The sequence below is a fragment of the Plectropomus leopardus genome, chromosome 15 (assembly GCF_026936395.1).
Source record: "Plectropomus leopardus strain MGB_pleo_1.0 chromosome 15, ASM2693639v1, whole genome shotgun sequence".
Classification (NCBI taxonomy): Eukaryota; Metazoa; Chordata; class Actinopteri; order Perciformes; family Serranidae; genus Plectropomus; species Plectropomus leopardus.
The window spans coordinates 358,809-384,151 of record NC_142190.1 but is presented as its reverse complement, the minus strand read 5'-3'; the positions used below and the strand labels follow the sequence as shown (position 1 = coordinate 384,151).

The window sequence follows — 25,343 nt, the reverse complement described above, 5'->3', positions numbered from 1 at the left end:
GTCCTGATGACATCATGAGGCTGATGTCTTTCTTCTTCGTGTAGTTCAGCACGTCCTCGAGGACATCAGAGCAGATGAAGTTCATCTGAATCACAGGACAGTTGTCCACCTGTGGAGACAGACAGCTGGTGTTCACACCTGCAGGTGAGAACACCTGTACTGAGTACCTAGACTTTAGGTTCTTGTTTGTCTTAAAGAACAAAATCGGTTCTCTCCAAAATCTTTACAAAAATAAAGAAACTTTTAAAACGGTCACACAAAGCAGATTTTTTGTTTTATTTGGTTGTTCAGCTTTTCTTTGCCGGAGAGAACCCATGTTGTGTTGTTCTGTGTTGTTTTGGGTTATCTTTGGTGATAGACTTGTTTTGTTTTCTTTTGTTTTGTTTTCAGTTTTTGAAGTTGTTTCTTTGGAGAGGGAAATCCGGAAGTCGGTCGCACTCTGCTGGCGTTAATCCGGACCACGCTGCTCTGTGGGCCGCAGATTCGGTGTTTTACACAATTCTAAACCTGGAAAAGGAGCCTTTTCTGCTTCCTGCGCCGATGAGCAGCTCAGAGGGGAACGAACGCGGCCCCGCCCACAGTGCTGTATATAATACATCCTATAATACATCCGTGACGTCATGTCCTAAACTCTTCTCTCTCCGTGCGCGAAGCATGGCGCCGCGGCAGAATGGCACCATGGGAAACAAGAAAATAAATCAATAAAAATAAAAAACAGAAGTGTGACTTATTGCGTTTCCCTGTTTATTTGTTTTTGTTTCCTTTAAAACTGATAATGACAAAACAAACATATTTTGTCAATATTCGGTTTATATAGGAAACGTTTTTTATTTTTCGGATGGAACTGAATAATTGAATGAACGGAGGACCCGCGGGTCAGTTTTAGGGTCAGTTCAGGGATTTCTCAGTAAATATAAAGCAGAGGTTCTTTCTTTAAACTTTTTGGCAAAAATAGGCTTTTCTTCTTCTTTTTTTTTAATTCTACGATTTTTAAAGAAAATATTTTGGCACTTTTTTTTCTTTACATTTTTGGGGTCGATTTATAAAGACAACTTTTTTATTTAGTTTGTTGAAATTTGAGAAAAAACATTTTGGCAATTGTATTTGTTTATTTAATTTTTTTATTTTGTGTTTTCTAAGTTAAAGATTTTGGCAATCCAGACATTGAAAGTTGTGTGCTGCCCTAAAAAAAAAAAAAAAAAAAAAAATCCAAAACATTGAAACTTCCCCTGAAATGACCCCACTCACCAGCCAGAAACTGTAAAAACTGACATTATTGTGGAGATTTAAAATATCCAACAGTCCTCGAACACGTCATGAGTTATTTCACAAGCTCGTGACACAAAAATTTAGACTTTTCAAAAACTTTCAGGGAATATTTACTTTCTCAGAAACTTTTCCAGGCCTGGGAATTGCTTTACCAGGTTTTTCAAGGACCGTACAAACCCCGAGTGAGCCTCCGCACCTCGTGTCTGTCTGTTTGTTAGTTTCAGTTTGGAAAAAACAACAACAAACAAAACTGACAACAACCGAACTGAGAGCGGGAAGACAATAAAGGTGTAAACAAACCAAAACGACGTGAGGAGGAGCGCGAGGAGAGGGAGCACGAGGAGGAGCAGCGCGACAGGAGCGCGAGGAGGAGCAGGACGCCATGGACACGGTCAAACAGGAGCGGAAAGAAACACACAGGTAGAAATGAGACACACCTTTAGGGGGAGGGGAGGTGAACGGAGGGAAGCACTGTGATTGGCTGATAGCAGAAGGGAAGCACTGTGATTGGCTGACAGCATGTGGGTGGGGCTAGATTCAAACGGAGCAGCTGTGATGAGGAGAGACGAGCAGCGGTTTGAAACGTTGCTTTGTAACGTTTTGAAACGTTTCAAAACCTGTTCGCGCCACACTGGCATCTGCTGATAGAGGCTTGCTTTGCAGCCATTAATCATGTTTTTGTTGTAAGCTCCCTTTTCCCGGCCCAAAAGCCTCCACAGCTATAATATATGTGTGTGTGTGTGTGTGTGTGTGTGTGTGTGTGTGTGTTTCATATCTAAGTCTATGTATGTATTTCTGTATGTATCAGTCACAAATCTCCCTCTACTTCTTCACCACAGAACAATGCAGCAGCTCAAACGCGCGCATTTCCCGCGGTCTTTTTAAACTTTGTGTCAGGAGTTTGTACTGATCACGTGACGTTTCGAAACCCGTCTCGAGTTACGCGCCGAAGCCGGAAGTGACGAAACGTTTCTAAACAGCTCGATGTTTGGTGAGGAATTGGCCATCTTCATCAGTTTCCACAGAGCAACATTAATATGAAACACGTGTTTGATATTAGTCTCATAATAACATTGTTATTATAATAATAACGTAATGACAAAAATAACATGAAACTCAATTAAAACTTAATTTTATGATTTAATATTCGCCTAAAAAAGCACTCACTCAAAAACATTGCCCCATGAAAAATAAAGTCTGTCAGATATTATATATAATATCAAATACATTTGCTCAGACGTTCAAACATTTAACTTTTCAAAACCTGGGAATTAATTCATTTCAGAAACATGAGAAGAAGCAGGAAATGGAAATCTACAGAGGAAAATGACCCAAAAATGAGCAAGAAATTAGCAAACCTACAAAAAATAGGAAATGACCTGGAAAAATTGCTTGAAAAAATATAATAATTTGGTAATATAATTTCATAATTTCAAATATGACATTACGATAACTATAATGTAATTTTTTCTAAGCTACTGCCAAGACATTTCCCTAGTTTTTTCAAAATACTTATGTGAATTTAATTATTAATTTTATTTTATTGATTTACTTTGATTTCATTATTATTATTATTATTATTATTATTATTATTATTATTATTATTATTATTATTTGCACTTAGTGGAATATTTCTTACTAAAAAAAGAAACTAAAGCTGAAAATAAAGACAACAACAAAAAAAACTATATGACAGTTAATATATGCATGGAGAGTTTTTATTATTAATGAACAATTAAATAGTATGTATGTACTTTTCAATATGTCTTAAAAAGCAGTTAACCCTTTAAAAACTCTGAGCACTTTGGTTAGATTTATTCCGAAAACACAAAAAAGCCACTTGGTAAGAAGTTTTCAAATGAAAAAAGAAGTCAAGTTGAAAAAACTAGTGAGGAATATATCTAAAATTAAAGATTTAATATTTAAATCATATCACTGAATTATTTGAGTTTTTCAGTAACTTCTCCCAGGTCATTTCCATGTCGTTTTTTTGTTTGTTTTAATTTAATTAAATTATTATTAATTGTTTTGGGGTTGTTGTTTTTTTTCCTAATTTCCAGAAATGTTCTTGTACTTTCTTGATTTTGAAAGAAATTATGTGGTTTCAAAGGGTTAAGAGAGGCGCCTTTTCCTCAAAAAAAATCTGTTACATAATTTACTCATAAAATAATGCAAAGCTTTTGTTAACAATGTTAGTAATACATTCTGAATATTATGTTATTATATATGCATATGCATATGTACACCTCCGTTTTAAGCCGTCGCGTTTTATTTTGAAGTAACAGCATAAAGCAGAAGTGTAATACTAAATAAGGGAACTTGACGTGAGCTCTTCTCTGATTGGACAATCATCTTGCCGCTCAGCCTGGCCAATCAGAGAGCAGCTGAGTGAAAACATACGCTCCGTGTACTCGGTGAAGTTTTATTATTTTCGGCTTCGACAGTAGCAGAAAAAAACATGTCCGGACGCGGAAAAGGCGGCAAAGTGAGAGCGAAGGCGAAGAGCCGGTCCTCCCGGGCCGGGCTGCAGTTCCCGGTGGGCCGCGTCCACAGGCTGCTGCGGAGGGGCAACTACGCTCAGCGGGTCGGCGCCGGGGCTCCGGTGTACCTGGCGGCGGTGCTGGAGTACCTGACCGCCGAGATCCTGGAGCTGGCCGGAAACGCGGCCCGCGACAACAAGAAGACCCGGATCATCCCCCGACACCTGCAGCTGGCGGTCCGCAACGACGAGGAGCTCAACAAGCTGCTGGGCGGAGTGACCATCGCTCAGGGCGGCGTGCTGCCCAACATCCAGGCCGTCCTGCTGCCCAAGAAGACCGACAAGGGCCCCAAGAAGTAGACCGACACCGGGACTCACCAGGAACCCGGTTACACCCCGAAAACCACAACAACGGCTCTTTTAAGAGCCACACACCCGAAACTACAGAGCAAAAACCCGGAACCAGCTGTGACAGAGTCCCGCGATACAACACGCACATCGACCAAAGCAAATTATGTTTTTAAAAGTTATCAAGCAAATTTCATTTATAGAAAAACTATATTTCGATATGAACGACAATAAACCTCATTTCTGACTGTTAGGATCCTTAATTCTGTAACACTCGGCAGAAACGTTCAAGCTTTTCGTTGTCAAATTAAGGATTTTCTTTCGTTTTCAGTGTGAAATGTGTCGAATTAAGGAGAGATTCTCTAAAACCATCTCTCAATAATACCTGACATGGAAATATTATCAAAACGAACCGTTTACAACTCACAGCCTCCATGATGTCAAAACTGTTCTGCAAACATACTGACTTTATCACGAAAACCGGAAACCGGTGAGCGCTCATACTTGACTGTTTTTATTTCATTTCTGTCTGGTTTTGAACAATATAGTCAATCCTGTAATGGTTTCCGTTTATTATTTTTATTCATAGATTCTGCTCGTTACTCGTTACTTTCTATAGGCTACAATCAACGTATTGACCTTTGACTTTCATACAAAGCGACAGTGATGTGTGTAATGAAATCAGCATTTAAAGGCTTAAAGTCACCTGTACATTTAAATATTTGGTAATTCTGATCAGTACTGAGGTTTATTGAGAGATTTAACCACCCACAATGGGGAAATAATACTTATATGTAATAACTATATGAACGTGGACATATTTGTTCTAAAGTGGTTGTAAATTAGAGTGTTAACAGGAAGGGTTAATATCGTTTCACAGCCCGTCAGGCCGTTTTCAGGGACAAACTGTTGCGGTGTTTACAGCCTCAGTCACTGTTTGGTGCATGCTCAGACGCGTCCGATAATTCCGCCAATCCTGTGCGAGCAACAGCGCAGAGCAATTTGCATGAAGCGCATTATAAAATAAACTTCTCCGCGTTAAGAAAAGTCACACTTTGAGACAAAAGCACTCCGAAAGAAAATGCCTGAGCAGCAGAAAGCCCCCAAGAAGGGCGCGAAGAAAGCCGTTTCTAAAACCACCAAACCGGGCAGCAAGAAGAGGAGGAGGGGCAGGAGGGAGAGCTACGCCATCTACGTCTACAAGGTACTGAAGCAGGTCCACCCCGACACCGGCATCTCCTCCAAAGCCATGAGCATCATGAACTCTTTCGTCGGGGACATCTTTGAGCGCATCGCCGGTGAGGCCTCGCGCCTGGCTCTTTACAACAAGCGCTCCACCATCACCTCCCGCGAGATCCAGACCGCCGTGCGCCTGCTGCTGCCCGGGGAGCTGGCCAAGCACGCCGTGTCCGAGGGCACCAAGGCCGTCACCAAGTACACCAGCTCCAAGTAAACAGGAAGCTCACCTGTAAACAACAACAACAACAACAACAACAACAACAACAACAACAACAACAACAAGGCTCTTTTCAGAGCCACACACTCAAATCTACAGACAGGATCCTGTTCATCGTCTTATTAAATCATTGCGGGACATCCTCACGCATGAATAAAGTCCTCCACATTTAAAATACTTTCAAAAACAATGTTGCATATGTTTGAAAAAAATAAATTATTTTAATTAACTTGATTAACCTGAACTGCTGGAAGAATTTTTTAAATCCATGAGTGTAAAAGAAAGCATCAATATTTCAACCAATATTTGCGTGTTTGTAAGTTAATACAATAGTTTGTTTTCAGGTAATGTCCTCTTAAACTGCAGTTGTGTGTAAGTGAAAAACAGAATTAAGACTTTAGTGAACAGCTGGAACTCGTTACAGATCTGAACACTTTAAGTTAAAGTTTCTTTACACTTTAACAGGTCTGTCTTTTGAATTGTTTTCTTAGTATCATTAAAATAATAATGATAATAATAACTCAGTCCCTAAATTACTGACCGAATGAACCGGTGATGATCCGTGATAAACGGCTGAACACAGGTGTGTATATGCAGGTGTGTATTGTATAGACAGGTGTATAAACACACAGGTGGACCTGCTCTCTACAGTCGGGGTGTGTGGCTCTTAAAAGAGCCTTTTTGTTGGTGTGTCAACCCAGACTCACTTCTTCTTCGGTGCTTTCTTCGGTTTGGGTTTGGCGGTCTTCTTAGCTGCAGGTTTTTTGGCTGTAGGTTTCTTGGCTGCAGGTTTCTTGGCTGCAGGTTTCTTGGCTGCAGGTTTCTTGGCTGCTTTTTTGGCTGCTGGTGTTTTGGCTGCTGGTCCCTTAGCGGTGGGTTTTTTAGCTGCAGGTTTCTTGGCCTTCTTGGCGGTCTTCCTCGGGCTCGTGGTCTTCGCAGGTTTCCTCACCTTCGTCAGAGACTTCTTTGCGGCCGCATTTGGCCTCTTGGCCGCTGCGCTCTTCTTGGCGGGTTTCTTTGCGGTCTTCTGCTCCGCTTTCTTGCTCAGCTTGAATTTGCCTTTGACCTGAACCAGAATCCCCTTCTCCAGCAGCTTCCTGATGGCGGTGTTGAAGCGGACTTTGTTCTTATCCACGTCGTATTTGTCCATCAGACCCTTCTTAATGGAGACCCGGGACACGCCGCCCTTCTCAGCGGACGCAGTTATAAATGACACGATGAGCCCCTGGACGCCGGGTCTGGGCCTCCTGGTGGACTTCTTTTTGGGGCTCTTGGTGGATTTGGCTTTGGTGGTTTTGGCCGGTTTGGCCGCCGGGGCGGCGCCGGCTGCGGCGGCGGGTGCTTGCTCGGGGTCTGCCATGCTGCAGGCGGCTCCTCCTCACAGAGACTGAGGAGGTCTGAGCGGGACGCTGCTCTTAAACACGCCATGAGAACCGTGGAGACTCAACCCGCCGCTCCGTCCTCGTGCGGCCCTGAAGCCGCGCGGCAGCTCGTGTTTTCTCCGCACCGATCACCGGCCCCGAACGGGCCGTGAGAACCGCCGGGGCCCGGGCCGGCACCGGACCGCCGTCTCCTCGCGCTGAGGCCGCGGAGCTCCGCTTCTCTCCGCTTTCAGTCCGGGGAGCCTCCGAACCTCCGCCGGTCACCGCCGGGAGCGGCGCCGCGCCGCGCCGCGGCTCCCGCCGCTTTGTCTCAAAGTGCCGCTATCTGACGACTGCAGCTCACTTCCTGTTGGAGCTGCTCCGTGTCTCCGAGGACAAGCTGTCTCCTCAGCGGGGACACTGCGACACAAACACTTCACTGACAAATGATAAAGTCCCATCATAAGAATATATATATATATATATATCAGCAGGTGTCACGGAGCGCGTGTCCTCAGGTGATCGGCTCCGTCACACGAGACATTTCGTGTCTATCAGAAGTTCCGTGTGTACTGCAGGTTTTTTTGTTTTTTAGGAGAAACAGATCAGAGGCTGTATAGAGGCAGAAATGAGGAAAACACACACACACACACACACACACACACACACACACACACACACACACACACACACATACACACACACACACACACACACACACACACACACACACACACACACACACGTTAGTACATGTACAATCATCCTTTAAAAACTAACATAATAATAAAATTGCTCGGTAGAGCACATTTGAAACTTTTGTGTTGTTTTTGTTTTGAAACCGTTTCGCGCCACACTGACAGTAGAGTCTGGTAGGTTTATCAGCAGGTTTCTGATCAGACTCTGAGTGACTCTGAACTCTGAGACCAGAAACTCTTGAGTTTTGGGGTCCAGATCAGCTGATCTGAATCCGTCCAATCAGCTGTGAGCGTGTTCACTCTGAGTTCGGCGCGTTAAACGGAGTAAATCTTCGTTCGGCGGCCGTTTGAACGTGTAGTCGTTTAAAGGCCAACAGGATGCTGTTTGGACACATAAATGTCCTCTGGACTCATGTCCTGCTGAGGACATTCATATTTAATATTGATATAAAGCTCACAGCAAAAACACCACAGGAGCTTTGTTTATGGGCCTGAGAGTTACTGTGATGATTGTGGGTTAGATTATGGTGACACACGTGTGGGGACGGACTTTATTCACTGATATTTATTATTGATTTGGTTCACTGTCTTTTATTGTATGTTGGTATGTTTGCTTTTTTAAATTTGATTTAAGGTTTTTTATTATTATTATTTTAAATATATTAATTTTATATTTCCTTCAAAATTGTATTTATGTTATACCTGTTGGAGTCATTGATTGGTACACTAAAATGTGGTGATGTGTGTATGAAAATTCAATGAAATACTAATAAGAAAAACGTAGCACGATGCACAAAATGCTCTGACGTGAGCGCACGTCTGCGCTGTGTGAGATTAGACATGTGCGGCAGCAGGACGTTATTAAGATAAACGACTGATTGTAATGAAAACCTGTGCCGTTATAACAAAATACCACACTGAAAGAATTCTGCTTCGATATCGATCAGGCTGCAGAAACACGGACCGTGTCTGACAGTGTGCTTCAGGTGGGAGGAGACAGGTAGAAACACGGTCAGTTACCATGGTGACCGACTCAGTTTGACAGATAACGGTTTCCCTCCTCTCAGGGTCAACGTGCTCAGAGGTTTCACATCACCTGCTCTCTGGAAAACCAACCAGGTGTCAATCAAAACAAATCAGAACCGCTCCTGGTTTGGTTCTGGTAGGATGTGGTGCACGGATCCACTTTGGTGACTGTTTGGTATCTTTATCGGCTGTGTGACCTGAGGACGATCGGCCTCCGCTCTGCTAAAGTTAGTTAGTGAACATTGAAATGTTTTGTTATAAAATCCTCCTCTCAGCATCACTCAGCGCTGCCGGCTCCGGTAACGGAAGTTACCCTAACCCACAGCTGACCTGTTTACCCGCTCAGCTTCTCTATTTATGCATTTACACGCTTTTTTTGTTGCCGTGTAACGATGTGGTTTCTTTTTTTAAGGACCTAATGAACGCAGAGCAAAACAAGAACGGGACCCTGCAGCTACTTCGTGGACAGAGCAGGACAGGGACAGGGACAGGGACAGGGACAGGACACTGACCGAGTGAGACTGACTGAGACGGAACCGTGTGAAACTAAAAAAAGAGCGAATATTTAAACAAAAGCGTGACGGAGGAGAAGGAGGAGCTCTGCTGGTCTCGGCTCTCGAGGGCTCAGGTGTAACGTGGACCGCAGAGCGGGAAACGTTCAATACTTTTTGCTAAAGTTTGTCAACAATCATCCCCCAAATAAGCAGGAAAGAGTCGCTGTTTGCGTTTGACTCAATATTATTGTTATTATTAACACACAGTCTGCCCCCTCCGTGTGTGTGTGTGTGTGTGTGTGTGTGTGTGTGTGTGTGTGTGTGTGTGTGTGTGTGTGTGTGTGGCTAAGGACGTGTAGCTCTCTCGGTGTGTGTGTGTGGCTCTTAAAAGAGCCTTTGTGTCCGTTGTGGTCTGATCCGGTTCGGGTGTGTGGGCGGTCCCGGTTCAGGCCCTCTCTCCGCGGATCCTGCGGGCCAGCTGGATGTCCTTGGGCATGATGGTGACCCTCTTGGCGTGGATCGCGCACAGATTGGTGTCCTCGAAGAGTCCGACCAGGTACGCCTCGCTGGCCTCCTGCAGAGCCATGACGGCGGAACTCTGAAAGCGCAGGTCGGTCTTGAAGTCCTGGGCGATCTCCCGGACCAGGCGCTGGAAGGGCAGCTTGCGGATAAGCAGCTCGGTGGATTTCTGGTAGCGGCGGATCTCTCGAAGAGCCACGGTACCGGGCCGGTAACGGTGCGGCTTCTTGACTCCGCCGGTGGCCGGGGCGCTCTTCCGGGCGGCTTTGGTCGCCAGCTGCTTCCGGGGAGCTTTTCCTCCGGTGGACTTACGGGCGGTTTGCTTTGTCCTAGCCATCTCTATCTCTGTCTGTCTCTGTCTGTCCGCGAAGGACGCGGCGGCCACTTTATAAAGCCGCCGCCAGAGACAGGCCGCCGCTCATTGGTCCAGGACGGGCCGCGCGCGCGCTGAGCCTCAACGGTGATTGGACAGAAAAAATTTAAACAAAGACGCCCGCGAGACACAGCGGAGGGACAAACGGAAGACACAGACAGACAGGGAGAGACAGACACAGAGAGACACAGAGACAGTGAGACAGAGAGCGACACAGTGAGACAGGAAGAGACACAGACACAGTGAGACAGGGAGAGACACACACACAGTGAGACAGGGAGAGACACACACACAGTGAGACAGGGAGAGACACACACACAGTGAGACAGGGAGAGACACAGAGACAGTGAGACAGGGAGCGACACAGTGAGACAGGAAGAGACACAGACACAGTGAGACAGGAAGAGACACACACAGTGAGACAGGGAGAGACACAGAGACAGTGAGACAGGGAGGGACACAGTGAGACAGGAAGAGACACAGACACAGTGAGACAGGAAGAGACACACACACAGTGAGACAGGGAGAGACACAGACAGTGAGACAGGGAGAGACACAGACACAGTGAGACAAGGAGAGACACGGAGACAATGGCAGGATATCGGCTGAAGACGGGCACAAGCAGAAGACACAGAGACAAACAGAGAGCAGAGACAAACAGAACAGAGACAAACAGAAGACATTGACGGCACCAGTTTCATGAGGACAAACACTCATTTTTAATAATTTAATTCAAACTGTTTATCACATTTTTTAAAAACTCTAAATCAAGGAAATGTATTACATCTACAAAAACTAACACACTGAAAACACAGAAAAGAATTAATATTTGGTTTATATTGTTATTGGTTTTGTATTGTTTTATACAATACACAATATTGTATAATAATTGTATTGTATTACAATATTATACAATATATATTATGCAAGTGACGTTTCCACTCCAGAACGGGCAATAAGAGAATAATGTAGCATAAACTGAAAATAAAGAAAATCAGATTTTGGGATTGTCGGAGCTGTTATTAAATATGAATATGATTTGGGATTGTCGGAGCTGTTATTAAATATGAATATGATTTGGGATTGTCAGAGCTGTTGTTCAGTAGAAAAGTTGGCGGCTCTTAAAAGAGCCTTTTGTTTCTTTCGTTTTTCAGATTTCAGAGTAGCTTCATTTCTTCTTCGCTGCAGGTTTCTTTGAAGGTTTTTTGGCCATGGGTTTCTTTGCGGGACGCTTTTTCACTGTTTGCTTTTTGGACGCGGTCTTTTTGGGGGTCTTCTTTTTCAGCTGGGCCTTCTTTGGTTTCTTCTTCAGCAGCTTCTTTTTGGCAGCTTTCTTGGCCGGCGACTTGGCTGCTGGTTTCTTGGGCTTCTTTGCTGGTTTGGTGACTTTTTTGGCCGGTGACTTTGGTTTGGTAGTTTTCTTCACCCCCGTCTTCTTCTTTGGTTTGGGCTCCACTTTGGGGAGCGTGAAGGAGCCGGACGCCCCCTGACCTTTGACCTGCTTCAGAAGACCTTTGGCCACCAACCTCCGGAGTGTCTGGATGATGCGTGTCCGGTTCTTGACCACGTCAAAGTTTTTCCCGATCAGGTACTTCTTGATCTTCACTAAGGACACCCCCCTGCGGCTATTGGACTCACCCACCGCGCTGAGGATCATCTTCGGGAGGGACAGTCCATCTTTCTTGGGGCGGGGGCGCACCTTCTTCCGCGGGGCTTTGTCTTTGGCCGGGGGGGCCGCTGGAGCCGGATCCGACATCTGTGAGTCTGTGCGTCTCCGCTGGCTGTCGCTTTGTGTCGCTTTGTGTCTCTGTGTCTCTGTGTCTCTTCAGCTGTCAGACGGCGCATTTATGAAGCAGGTGAGAACCGTGGAGAGTGAAGCCGCCGCCCCGCTGAGGACCGCCGTCACTTTGTGTTTTCTCCTCCACATTTTGGGTTTAAAATCCGCCCCGGAGAACCGTTTGAAAACCCCGGTGTCGCTGCAGCGGACAGAGACCGTCCCTGTCTTCACACCGAGCTCGTGTCTGTCCTCCAGGACTCCTTGAATTCATTCCAGGAGGCTCCAAACCGCTCCGACGCGCCGTCGCTCTGCACTGTGAGCGCTGAGTTTTCTCCACATTTCGCCTCTAAAATCGTCTCAAAGCGGCGCGTGTGAGACGGATATTCGGTGCAGCAGCTGGCAGAGACACCCGAGGACACATTAAAGCCGAGGACACCGCAGTCATGAGGTTTTTTGGACGTTAATCGGTGGGTTTTGGGGTGGTGGTAAACACAGGGAGGAAGAGGGGGGCGGTTACCTGTCGCAGGTAGAGCCTGAGGTGATGACGTCACAGTGATCAGGTGAAACCCAGCCAGCAAAGTTTGGACCAAAAACCCTCCGAGCAACGTTTCTGCAACGTTTTCTTTTAGTTCCCAAAACGTTCCTCTGAAATTCAGGGTCACATTCCCCATAGAGACAAAAAAACGTCAAAATGTTTTGTATTGTTTTTGTTATTGTTTGTTTGTTTGTGTAATCTCTCATCAATAACATGTTCTGAATGCTGCTTTGAAAACGTTCTAACTTTGCTCTCATGTAACATTATGGGAACGTTTTATATAGCACTCTTCATACAAGAAATGCAGCCCAACGCGCTTCACAACAGGCATCAAATGCACCAAATGCTTCACACGAAGACACACAAAAGACAAAAAGAGAGAACAAAACCTGCACGTAGAAATAAAATCACAATAGAATACACAGAATGTGTCTCTACCTGGATAAAATCCACCTGATAATAATGTCAGATAAAAACAAGGATGACATAAAATTTAGCACAGAATACATATTATAAAATGGAAACTGACATTCATACAATAAGAATAAAACAGAGTGAATAAAAAGAATAAAAAGAAGGAAAACAGCATCTGAAGCAAAATTACAGATACAACATCACCAAAACAACAAGCCAACGTTACAGCTCAAACGTTCAACAGCACTGAACCTCACAGGAACATTATCGGCTCTGAGAAACATCCTCAAAATGTTCTCTGAATGTTACATTTAAATGTTTCTGTAAAACCTTATTGCAGCTTGTTATTAACCCTTAGGGACTGTTTGTTATTAACCTTTTAGGGACTGTTAATAACCCTGAGGGACTGTTTGTTATTAACCTAGTGACTTATTAACTCTTAGGAACTGTTAATAAACAGTTCCTGAAAATGAATAACTGCTACAGACCTTTTGTTAATAACCCTTAGGGACTGTTCTTTATTGATCAGTGTCCTAATGCTGCTCTGATTGGATTGTAATTGGATGTTTCACATGATGAAGGCGGGATAAAGACTGCTGCTTTGTGATCGTGTGTGTGTGTGTGTGTGTGTGTGTGTGTGTGTGTGTGTCAACAGGAAGTGTCCCTTCAGAATAAAGTGCGCGGCTCTGAAAAGAGCCTTTGGTTTGTAGTTTTTCTCAGCCGTTTGTAGTTTTTAGCCTCCGAAGCCGTACAGGGTGCGGCCCTGCCTCTTCAGCGCGTACACCACGTCCATGGCGGTCACCGTCTTCCTCTTAGCGTGCTCGGTGTAGGTAACGGCGTCCCGGATCACGTTCTCCAGGAACACTTTGAGCACCCCGCGGGTCTCCTCGTAGATCAGACCGGAGATCCGCTTCACTCCGCCGCGGCGAGCCAGACGGCGGATGGCGGGTTTGGTGATCCCCTGGATATTGTCACGGAGAACTTTACGGTGCCGCTTCGCGCCTCCTTTACCGAGACCCTTCCCGCCTTTTCCTCTGCCGGACATGGTTGATCGAGATCAGTGTGATCGTCATAAACAGTGAGATTCCCGCCGTTTGACCGGCTGATGTTAAAGCGGTTCGGCGGACGTGAAAGAGGACCGAGTCTCGGTGGGCGGAGTCAAACTCAGCCGCTTTGAGACACGTCAGGCAGCAGCAGGCTGGAGGACAACGTTTCAGTGTTTCGCGGTGGTATGAAGAGAGCTGAGGGGAGAAAGAAAGAAAGAAAATGTCTCCCAACAGGAGGTACGATATTACTACAGCTTCAGCGCCACCACTTTCAGCTGCTGCTGTGTGTGTGTGTGTGTGTGTGTGTGTGTGTGTGTGTGTGTGTGTGTGTGTGTGTGTGTGTGTGTGTGTGTGTGTGTGTGTGTGTGTGTGTAGCCTATACTACATGCTGAAAAGAGATCAGAGTCCGAAGCGGCCGTGTTTCTGCTAAACACCCGCCGGAACGAACCGACACCAGCCAAACACACACAGTGATCCACATGTTATAGCCTAAACACACACACACACACACACACACACACACACACACACACACACACACACACACACACACACACACACTCACTCAGAGAGCGACTTTCACTTCCTGTAACCGCGATCAACACTCACAACGAAACTTAAGGAAACAGGCAGACGAGTCAGGTCAGTTTCATTTCTAAAGCCCAAATCCCAGTTTGTCCCAGAGGACTTGACAGCGTCCTCAGACCCTCACAGAGACTGCTATATATATAAATGTGTGTTACATTATTATTTTTATTGTCATTTCTCCCATTAGATCAATTTCGTAACAAAAAAAAAAACACTTAATCCTCATATCAAAGACAATTTGGACAGCTGACTTCCACAGAATATTGCGCATATTTATAGTTTATATAAGTTTACTGCAACTTTACGTTATTTTTACCATGAAAATAAAATCAGGGTCTGTAATTTCTTTTTTTGTGTCCTAATGATTGTCATTATTACTACTTAGATTAATATGAATCACTGATTATAATAAAGATTCATTAAATGAGTGAAACGTAAACATTTGTGTTTTTTATGCAGTAAACAGTTTGTTGCGACCCGCCACAGGATACAGGAACCATGAAAGGGTTAATCTCCTCGACCTGATGTGAGCTTGTGAGTAAAGAAGAGAGCAATGTCTCCGCAGATTTCATCAGCCAAACTTTTTAATGAGTCATGGGGTGAGACGGTGATCATCGTCCAATCAGAGAGCAGGGGGACACATAAAAACCCGAGCGTCCTCTGGAGTTACGAAAAGAGATGGAATCGACAATGGAATTTCATGGACTAATATATCAAATAACTAGAAGAATCGATAATTTTTTTACAGAATGGCCCAGAAACTCTGTCAATTCAATTCGAGAAAGATTGGAAAACATCTCCTGGTCTTTGGAGCTGGACCAACAGCAGCTGCGAATCACTGCAGGTGAAGTTACCATCAGCATTTCATTTAACATTATGTGGCCAATAATTGATCTTTTGAAAGAGAAAGAAAATTATAGTGTACTCCAAATTCTTGACATTTTTTACAAAGTGCTCCAATCTGTTCAAATAAACGGAGAAACCCTCGACAGCATGCTCATCAGAAAGGTGTTGTCTCTATTCGGTTTTTTTTGCAATCGCGTAAACGAACGACAAACTGCCAACACTAATTTGGAAGTCTAGATTTCTGGGTTTTTTAATAATATTAATAATGGACTTTTTTTTAAAAAAAGATTGAACATCTTTTCAAAGATAAAATGTGTTGTCTCTATTAACTAACGAGCAACAAACACTGTTTTTGAAGTTTAGATTTATGTTTTTTTTTAAATAATATTAATGATGAACTTTTTAAGATTTAACACCTTTTCAAAGAATTAAAATATTTTTAAAGATTTAAAATCTTTAAAAATATTTAAAATAAAAATTAAGTGAAGTCACTGAGTCTCCCTGTTTTGCCTCGGTGGCATACTCATCAGAAAGGTGTTGTCTCTATTCGGTTTTTTTTGCAATCGCGTAAACGAACGACAAACTGCCAACACTAATTTGGAAGTCTAGATTTCTGGGTTTTTTAATAATATTAATAATGGACTTTTTTTTTAAAAAGATTGAACATCTTTTCAAAGATAAAATGTGTTGTCTCTATTAACTAACGAGCAACAAACACTGTTTTTGAAGTCTAGATTTATTATTATTTTTTAATAATATTAATGATGAACTTTTTAAGATTTAACATCTTTTCAAAGATAAAAAAAAAAACAGTTAAAGATATCAATAAAAAGCAAATGTAGTCACTGAGTCCGTGTTTTTCCATCTCGGTTCTATGTCTTTTCCCACTTGTCTCGTCTTTTTGGGTCTCCCCCTCTCTGTCTTCACTAACTGTCTTCGTCTCGTCTCACTAACCTCCCACTCGTGGCCTGGACCTTGCCGTGGTGAGTGGGCTTTCAACCAATCAGGCCGTTTAGTGTTTGTCTCATCTGAGACGTCTTCCCTTTGTCCCAGTCCGTCCTCACCACAACCCGTGGTCCACATGGATCCACATCCAGAGGTTCACACTCGTCCTCCCAGAGAAAATCTTTGTGTTCAACACAAAAAGGTCGCTGGTGAGTCTCAGCAGGTGAGTCTTGAGTCTCGGTGAGTCTCAGCAGGTGAGTCTTGAGTCTCGGTGAGTCTCAGCAGGTGAATCATGATTCTCGGTGAGTCTTGAGTCTCAGTGAGTCTCAGCAGGTGAGTCTTGAGTCTCGGTGAGTCTCAGCAGGTGAATCATGATTCTCGGTGAGTCTTGAGTCTCGGTGAGTCTCAGCAGGTGAGTCTTGAGTCTCGGTGAGTCTCAGCAGGTGAGTTTTTGGAAACGTGAAGAGTGTGGAGTCTGTGTGATGGTGAGAGTCTCTCTGTTGAAGCTTTTGGCTGATGTGATTGATTTAAAGCTTTAATACTGAAAGCACTTCTCACTGTTGACTTATGTTTATCACCCAGGTGTGTTTTAGTACATGTTAATTATCTCAGCTCTTATTTTTTACTTGAAACATATTTCGATTTTAAATCAATGATATTATTTATATTAATTGCAGTCATCAACATCATTAAGTCGTTTAGGCCTTGGACTGAATGCAGAAGGCCTCGAGAGAATCTGCACAAGCGCCAAAAGCCGAGCGGCCAGTCAGACCAGAGGGGAGAAACCAAACCGAAAGAGTAAGAGGGGGAGGAGAGCTGGCATTAGGGCGAGGCTGACTCAACTGACCGAGAGCTGCTCCTCGACCACGCCTTCCTCTGACTAATGTCCCAAAGATGCAGCAGGATCAAGGATACACGTTCTTTCATTTTTTGAACCCTGTTTAAAAAATGAATCTATCTTTTATATATATATATATATATTTCATATTCTCTTCTTTATTTTTACACATTTTATATGGTATACTTAAAATTATTTAAACTAATTTTAACAATAAACCTTTGATCAATGCACTTAAACTGTATAATAAAAATAAATAAAAGATAGAGAAGGTAGATTCATTCGTCATTTTATTTATATATATATATATATATATATATATATATATATATATATATATATATATATATATATATATATATATATATATATATATATAGTTAGTGCTGGGCCATTAACGGCGTTAATGTGCTGCGTTCACGCGGGATTCTTATCGCGCGATAAACTATTCACTAAGTTGGGTCTATACAGTGAGCAAGGCACCAATTTCACTTTGTTGTTTAAGCGCGGATGTATACCTGGTCGAATTACGCGGAGGGGGCGCGAACAAGGCGGGAGCTGGTCTGCCTGAGTGACCGGAGTGATTAGGCTCAAGCCGTGTCACAAAGCTGCTGACCGTTAATGGTCTTCTTCATGACCTCTAATGTAGGCCCACAGTTCAGTTAGGGTCATGTTATCAGAGGCTGCGCCCTCTGCTGTTCATTCCAGTTAGCAGGAAAAAGCTTTTTCCACATGGAGACAGAACCTGTGCTCCTAAATGTCTGTGTTTAACAAAATAAAAAAAAGTTAAACACCAAAGTAAATCTTATGGGACATTATTTTTCTTTACCAAATATTATAGTAGAACAGCTTTCTCAAGCAGTTTGTGATGCATTTTCATCATTTAGATAGATAGATATTATTTTGAATGTCTTTGGCAAAATTCAAATCTATAATTTTAATCTAGATTAATCGAGATTAACTACAGGATTGCAGTGAGATTAATCTAGATTAAAAAAATTAATCTATGCCCAGCACTAATATGAGTTTTGTGTGTTGATTTTTTACAATTCATGTTGTTCCTTTGCTCTGTTTATCTGCACATACCTGCTGTGATTAGCCTTTGCTGCTGTAATAATGCAAATGGGACTAATAAAAATTATCTCATTTTATTTAATCTTATTTGATCTTTTTTCCCCCTAAGTGTTCAACAAATTACAACTTTTGATCTCAACAACTTCTGACGAGTCAGTAAAACTTACAAATATTGAATCTGTAGTTTGAGACATGGTTTGTTCCATCAACAGATTTAACTCTTTGAGGTTTTTTACAGGGATATGCTCATTGATAATAAACTTTTATTGTTCACATCAAGAATGTTTATGTAGATAATATTTACAAAGCACATGGTAGATTAATTTATTCACTATGATCATTAGTAATTTATTGATTGATTGATTTTTTTTAAATTTACTTTTGCATTTTTTTATGCATTTGTTTACTGAATACTTTAGCTTGTTTGGGCTCATTGTGAACGTTGTGTTAAAATGAGTCTCAGCAGGTAGCAGGTGTCTGGATAGTTTCAGGTGTCTGTTGATTTTTTTAACTTACTGATTTTCAGGTCTTTTTCTTGTAACTTTGCCAGTTTTAAAGAAATATTCAATTAGAAATGACCAAAATGTATTTATGAAAATAACATGTAAATAGTCAAAAGTACAAATTACTTCAGTAACAGCAAAATCCAGACAGAACAAATAAAGACAGTCTAGTAGGAACAGACAGTATTTAACAATAATGTTTGACAGAAAACTTGAAAAAAAATTATATTAATTTTTGTTAATAGTATTTCCAAATTACATGGTTTTGAATTGTTATATTTGAAAGTGGTATAAAAGGGCAATTATGCAAGTATTTTACTTTGACTGTATGATACTTTGGTACTTTAGTTACTATCAAGTTTGTTTTTGTAGATAGTGGTAGTAGTTACTTCTGTTTTTTTAATTTTCATACTTTAAATTACGCCGTTTGGTCGATGTGCGTGTTGTATCGCGGGACTCTGTCACAGCTGGTTCCGGGTTTTTGCTCTGTAGTTTCGGGTGTGTGGCTCTTAAAAGAGCCGTTGTTGTGGTTTTCGGGGTGTAACCGGGTTCCCGGTGAGTCCCGGTGTCGGTCTACTTCTTGGGGCCCTTGTCGGTCTTCTTGGGCAGCAGGACGGCCTGGATGTTGGGCAGCACGCCGCCCTGAGCGATGGTCACTCCGCCCAGCAGCTTGTTGAGCTCCTCGTCGTTGCGGACCGCCAGCTGCAGGTGTCGGGGGATAATCCGGGTCTTCTTGTTGTCGCGGGCCGCGTTTCCGGCCAGCTCCAGGATCTCGGCGGTCAGGTACTCCAGCACCGCCGCCAGGTACACCGGAGCCCCGGCGCCGACCCGCTGAGCGTAGTTGCCTCTCCGCAGCAGCCTGTGGACGCGGCCCACCGGGAACTGCAGCCCAGCCCGGGAGGACCGGCTTTTCGCCTTCGCTCTCACTTTGCCGCCTTTTCCGCGTCCGGACATGTTTTCTCTGTAAATGTCTCACAATGAAACTGGAAATATGCGCCGCCGCCCGGAGCGAGATGATATACCGCGTTGCTGCGCGCTCATTGGTCAGACGGAGTCAAACTGTGATCGCCCAATCACGAACGAGCTCCTCCTAGCTTCCTATTTACACTACGGCGTTTCCGTTTCATGCTTTACGAGATTTTCAGAATAAACTGTAGAAGTTCGAAGCGTAATTCCCGGAGTGTCTTGATATCAGAATAAAGTCCTAATATTAGCAGGGAAAAATCATAAATAAATTGTTTTCATCATGTCAGATGAAGATGGTGTGTTGAAATGAATAATATTTAGATTTTTTTTGTTTCAGCCTCAAGGTTGCAACCAAAAGTTCCTCAATTTCAGAATAAAGTCGAAATGATTACAAACGTCATTTTTAAAAAAAAATTTTGAATACAGTATGGATGTAGTGTTACAAGTATAAACTTACAATAACTGGAAAAATTTGAAGGTCCATTTTTGTCAATGTACTTTTAGAATATTGCAAATATAACAATCTAAAATGTTTAAAAATAAATATTTTTTACCATGTAATTTGTATTTATTTATTTATTTTCTCTCTCAGCTGTGAGTCAAAAGTCCCCCCCCCCTTTAAGTATTTACTCTAGTGCACGAGGCACCGCCCTCCGGACTGTGACGTCAGTCCATCAGGTGATCTCACCGAGATGATGACGACCGGAAGTCGCTGAAGAAACGAAGACGGTTTCCTGTTGATATCTGAGCAGTCCTCTTCAGATCCAGGTGAGACAAACAGCTGTCCTCTCTGTGTCTGTCCTCTCTGTGTCTGTCCCGTCTGTGTCTGTCCCCTCTGTGTCTGTCCCTCTGTCTCTGTCTGTCCCTCTGTCTCTGTCTGTCCCTCTGTGTCTGTCCCTCTGTCTCTGTCTGTCCCTCTGTGTCTCTCCCTTTGTCTCTGTGTCTGTCCCTCTGTCTCTCTCCCTCTGTCTCTGTCTGTCCCTCTGTCTCTGTCTGTCCCTCTGTCTCTCTCCCTCTGTCTCTGTCTGTCCCTCTGTCTCTGTCTGTCCCTGTCCCTGTCTGTGTGGTGATTTCAGCTTGTTGTTAAAACTGCTTCATTAACAGAAACGCTTTGAGGTGAGATCATCAGGAAATCATTGTGTGACTCTAAATAAATATATTTAATAAACAAACGCTTCACAGAGACGAAGTCAAATTATTTCAGTATTAAAGTCGTGACAGAAAACCAAGAAACAAAGATTATTATTTGTGCTTCTGTTCATAATAACAAATATTTTGCTCCAGTGAAATAATTATTTATTTGATAATAATTTCTTATTTTAACGACGATATAATTCATGTGCCGGACGTTTCTGCGGACATTCGGGATCAGATTGAGATTCTGAAGAAGGTGAAGAAGAAGAAGATGAACCAGCTCTTCATCGCTTTCATGAAGCTTGTTATTGGCCAGAAAAACAAACAAACACGTTTACACATGAAAACAGTCACGGGGCGCCGAGCACTCGAAGGGTCAAAGTTAAGACTGTAAAAACAGCTTTTTAGTCAAAATTAAAACACACGTTTTTATGTTGTTGTTTTTTGTTTGTTTTTTTTTTCAAATTTGGCACAAACATCCACTTTCACTCAGCAGTAAATGAATTATAATTTGTTGGCCAAAGGTCACTGTGAGCTCATCTGTCTCATTTTTCTCAGTGCGATATATTAAGAAGGCCATGATGCAGTTTTGTAAAATTTGGCACAAACATCCATTCAGACTTTATTATGAACTTGATCAGAAGTTGGTGATTGAAGGTCACTTGGACTTCGACTTCTCATTCTTTTGAGTGCAGTAGCTCATGAACACCTGAAGGGAATTTCTTTAAACCTGGCACAAACATCCATTCGGACACAGCGATGAACTGATAAGATTTTAGTGGTCAAAGGTCAAAGGTTGCTGTGACCACATCTGTCCTATTCATGTGAAAAGAAATCTTAAAGCTTTCAGGCAGTTTCCTTAATTTTGACACAAATGTCCACTTGGACACAGCGATGTCCAGTTCAGACTTTGATGGTCAAAGGTGAGGGTGAGGTGCAGCCCTGGTGCATTATGGGAAAGAGGAGATTCAGTGGTGGTGAGGGCCATAGGTCAGAGGTCAGCAGAGGTCAGAGGTCATCGTAGGTTTTAGCTCAGCAGGTCGTAGAGGCAGCAGCAGCACAGAGCAGTTTGACATCCTGCCAGACACGCTCCCAAAACATCGCCGCCGCCGTCATCTTCCTCCGGGGTCCGCTCAACCAGAAACACTGAGAGACACGGAGAGGACGGACAGATGTGGACAGACAGGTGTGAGCGGACAGGTGTGCAAAGACAGACAGGTGTGGACAGACAGACAGGTGTGGACAGAGAGGTGTGGACAGACAGACAGGTGTGGACAGACAGACAGGTGTGGACAGAGAGGTGTGGACAGACAGACAGGTGTGGACAGACAGACAGGTGTGGACAGACAGGTGTGAACAGAGACAGGTGTGGACAGACAGACAGGTGTGAACAGACAGACAGGTGTGGACAGACAGACAGGTGTGGACAGACAGACAGGTGTGGACAGACAGACAGGTGTGGACAGACAGACAGACAGACAGATGTGGACAGACAGACAGGTGTGGACAGACAGACAGACAGGTGTGGACAGACAGACAGGTGTGGAAAGACAGACAGGTGTGGACAGACAGACAGACAGACAGGTGTGGACAGACAGACAGACAGGTGTGGACAGACAGACAGGTGTGGACAGACAGACAGACAGGTGTGGACAGACAGACAGGTGTGAACAGACAGACAGACAGGTGTGGACAGACAGACAGGTGTGGACAGACAGACAGACAGGTGTGGACAGACAGACAGACAGGTGTGGACAGACAGACAGGTGTGATCGGTGTTTGTCTGGACTCTTTGACACACCTGTGTGTTTTGGCTGCTCTCCGTACATCTTGGGGCCGTCCCAGGGGCCAGAGGTCCCAGGGGGCCCGCTCTGGTAGCCCTGGTACCCGGGCTGAGTTACGTAGGGCCCCGGGGGCCCCGGGGGCCCAGGTGGTCCGTGGTAGTAGGTCTGGTCTCCTCCTCCTGTGTAGGTCTGGGGGAAAGTCTGCAGAGGAGACGGACTCATTTCACACCAAACCTCAGAGCGGCCCGGGGTGTGTACTTTGAAACATTTTGGCATTTTTTCTCATTTATTTATGTATTTACTTAAAACTTTTTGGTGATTTTTAAAAAATGTTGACGTTTTTATTTTTTTCTGTGCAGACGGGAGGCTGCAGCAGTGCATGCTGGGTACCTGGTATGGCATGCCGGGGAAGGCTTGAGGCTGAGCGCTCAACGCTGCAGAGACAACAGCAGGTCACATGATCACATCGACTGCACGTTTCCACGGTAACAGACCGACACAACACCAAAACACTGTTTCACAACTCTGAACATTTGGACTCAAAGTCGGTGAGTCGGAGGTGAAACTTTAAAAAAAACATTAAAAATGAAAAAGTAACATTTTCAGGTCAGAAAAAATATCATGATATCAGGAAAAAAGCAGTCAGATCTTTACATTTTCACAATCAAGTCATCATATTTTAGAAATAAAGTGCTGAAAATTTCAAAAGGTCGAACATTTTCGTAGTGAATTTGGATATTTATAATATAGTATAGTATATAATATAGTTACATATAGTATATATATATTTATTTATTTTTATTGATATATATTTTTAGAATAACATATTTTAATAAATTCATTAAAGTCCTTACATGTTCACATTAAAGTCATCAAACATAAATATATATATATATGTATATATATATATATATATATATATATATATATATAGCTATATAAATCCAAAACTATGATCACAACGAAAGACTAAACCTGATTGTAAACATAAACGTTATAAATAAATAAATAAATAAATAAATAAATAAATAAATAATAAAATTCATTTTATTTTAAAGTGACAAACCTGCTGGATAGCCGGGGGCCGAGGGCCCGCCGGGGGCCTGAGGGACGTACGGAGGAGGCTTATCGTTCTCCATGTGGATGGATGGATGGATGGATGATGGATGGATGGATGGATGGATGGATGGATGGATGAATGGATGGATGGAGGGATGGATGATGATGGATGGATGGATGGATGGATGGATGGATGATGGATGGATGGATGGATGATGATGGATGGATGATGGATGGATGGATGGATGGATGGATGGATGGATGGATGGATGATGGATGGATGGATGGATGGATGGATGGATGGGTGGATGGATGGATGGAGGGAGGGATGGTGATGGAGGGAGGGGTGGATGGATGGATGGATGATGGATGGATGATGGATGGATGAATGGATGGATGGATGGATGGATGATGGATGGATGGATGGATGGATGGATGGATGGATGGAGGATGGATGGATGGATGGATGGATGGATGGATGATGGATGGAAGATGGATGGATGGATGGATGGGTGGATGGATGGATGATGGATGGATGGATGGATGGAGGGATGATGATGATGGATGGATGGATGGATGGATGGATGATGATGGATGGGTGGATGGATGGATGGATGGATGGATGGATGATGGATGGATGGATGGATGGATGGATGGATGGATGGATGATGGATGGGAGGATGGATGGATGGATGGATGGATGATGGATGGATGGATGGATGGATGGATGGATGGATGATGATGGATGGATGATGATGGATGATGGATGGATGGATGGATGGATGATGATGGATGATGGATGGATGGTCTGAGAAGGTAAAGAACAGAAAGTTAGACTGTGTCATGAATGTAAAGTAACATGAAAGAGAAAAACGATTCAAATGAAATTCATTTTTCCGTTTGTTGATTCATTAAAATGCAGATTTATGTCTTCAGAAGGAGCCGGTTCACACTTTATCCTTAAAATATACTGTTCTAGTAAAATAAAAATACAATTTTTTTGTGATGTGACGATGTTTTAATACTCAGTTGTGAGCAGTCGAGTGAAGGATGAGGACAGGATTGTTGTTATCATTATTATTATTAGTATTATTATTAGTATTATTATTAGTATTATTATAAGTATATGAGATTTTGCTGAATTTAGAACCAAACATGGAGAATCAGCATTCAGTTTCTATGCTCCGTATATCTGGAACAAACTACCAGGAAATATCAGGTCTGCTGAGAGTCTGAGCTCTTTTAAGTCAAGGTTAAAGACTCACCTGTTCACTGCTGCCTTTGACTAAAAGGCTTTTTACTTTTTAAATTTTATATTTTACTTTGAAACTCTGCGCTGCAACTCTTATTTCAATATATGTGTTTTTATATTTTTGGGTTTTATCTGTTGTTTTCCTACTTGCTGTTTTTAATCACCTTTTACATGCTTCTTTTCTAATGTTTTAAATGTGTTTCTTTCCCCCTGTTGTTGTTTTTCAATGATCTGTGTGAAGCACCTTGAATTGCCTTGTTGCTGAAACGTGCTATACAAATAAACTTGCCTTGCCTTGAATTTAGAAATATGATTTATTATCTGTTTATTGAGCGGACAGCATGTAGACCTGTTTATAAATATATTAATAAAAAGTTACAGTGACGTTATGGTCTGTTTATTAACATAATTTTACATCTTTATTTTACTGAATCAAAACAGCCTTTCATTTTACTGTTTTTCTTGCACTGCGGTTCTCTGTTAGATTGATATTTTACATGCATATACATATATTTTGATTTATTTGTAAAAAATGAAGAATTATCTAAGTTTGATAATA

General features: G+C 42.8%; 7 protein-coding genes and 1 long non-coding RNA gene across 9 annotated transcripts; 3 read left to right on the top strand and 5 right to left on the bottom strand.

The window, feature by feature from the left end:
* Window positions 1-3,680: 3,680 nt before the first annotated feature.
* On the top strand, window positions 3,681-4,744 carry LOC121952515 (histone H2A). The gene has a single exon (XM_088088615.1). The coding sequence runs from the start codon at window positions 3,728-3,730 to the stop codon at window positions 4,106-4,108; it is 381 nt and encodes a 126-aa protein (XP_087944741.1). The 5' UTR covers window positions 3,681-3,727; the 3' UTR covers window positions 4,109-4,744.
* A 50-nt stretch (window positions 4,745-4,794) lies between these two features.
* Window positions 4,795-5,786, top strand: LOC121952516 (histone H2B 7-like). The gene has a single exon (XM_042499261.2). The coding sequence runs from the start codon at window positions 5,178-5,180 to the stop codon at window positions 5,547-5,549; it is 372 nt and encodes a 123-aa protein (XP_042355195.1). The 5' UTR covers window positions 4,795-5,177; the 3' UTR covers window positions 5,550-5,786.
* Window positions 5,787-5,866: 80 nt separating this feature from the next.
* LOC121952666 (histone H1t-like) lies at window positions 5,867-13,324 on the bottom strand. Of its 2 annotated transcripts, XM_088088614.1 has the most exons (2): window positions 11,351-13,324; window positions 5,867-6,555 (listed from the first exon to the last, which is right to left on the bottom strand). In XM_088088614.1, the coding sequence occupies exons 1-2, from the start codon at window positions 11,777-11,779 to the stop codon at window positions 6,256-6,258; spliced, it is 729 nt and encodes a 242-aa protein (XP_087944740.1). In that variant the 5' UTR covers window positions 11,780-13,324; the 3' UTR covers window positions 5,867-6,255. The 2 variants fall into 2 exon arrangements, with proteins under 2 accessions (XP_087944740.1, XP_087944739.1); XM_088088613.1 differs by lacking the exon at window positions 11,351-13,324 and having other exon boundaries at window positions 5,867-7,516.
* LOC121952513 (histone H3) lies at window positions 9,457-10,006 on the bottom strand. Its single transcript, XM_042499257.2, has one exon. The coding sequence runs from the start codon at window positions 9,985-9,987 to the stop codon at window positions 9,577-9,579; it is 411 nt and encodes a 136-aa protein (XP_042355191.1). The 5' UTR covers window positions 9,988-10,006; the 3' UTR covers window positions 9,457-9,576.
* A 105-nt stretch (window positions 13,325-13,429) lies between the features above and the next one.
* Window positions 13,430-13,846, bottom strand: LOC121952517 (histone H4). The gene has a single exon (XM_042499262.2). The coding sequence runs from the start codon at window positions 13,792-13,794 to the stop codon at window positions 13,483-13,485; it is 312 nt and encodes a 103-aa protein (XP_042355196.1). The 5' UTR covers window positions 13,795-13,846; the 3' UTR covers window positions 13,430-13,482.
* Window positions 13,847-14,924: 1,078 nt separating this feature from the next.
* LOC148187167 (uncharacterized) lies at window positions 14,925-18,168 on the top strand. Its single transcript, XR_015778946.1, has 2 exons — window positions 14,925-16,428; window positions 16,539-18,168. It is a non-coding gene; the product is annotated as an uncharacterized LOC148187167 (long non-coding RNA).
* A 163-nt stretch (window positions 18,169-18,331) lies between these two features.
* Window positions 18,332-19,584, bottom strand: LOC121952514 (histone H2A). Its single transcript, XM_042499258.2, has one exon. The coding sequence runs from the start codon at window positions 19,541-19,543 to the stop codon at window positions 19,163-19,165; it is 381 nt and encodes a 126-aa protein (XP_042355192.1). The 5' UTR covers window positions 19,544-19,584; the 3' UTR covers window positions 18,332-19,162.
* Window positions 19,585-20,740: 1,156 nt separating this feature from the next.
* On the bottom strand, window positions 20,741-23,738 carry LOC121952519 (uncharacterized). The gene is made up of 4 exons (XM_088088502.1): window positions 23,540-23,738; window positions 22,864-22,907; window positions 22,491-22,674; window positions 20,741-21,835 (listed from the first exon to the last, which is right to left on the bottom strand). Exons 1-4 carry the CDS (start codon window positions 23,610-23,612, stop codon window positions 21,717-21,719), a joined length of 420 nt encoding a protein of 139 aa, XP_087944628.1. The 5' UTR covers window positions 23,613-23,738; the 3' UTR covers window positions 20,741-21,716.
* Window positions 23,739-25,343: the final 1,605 nt, after the last annotated feature.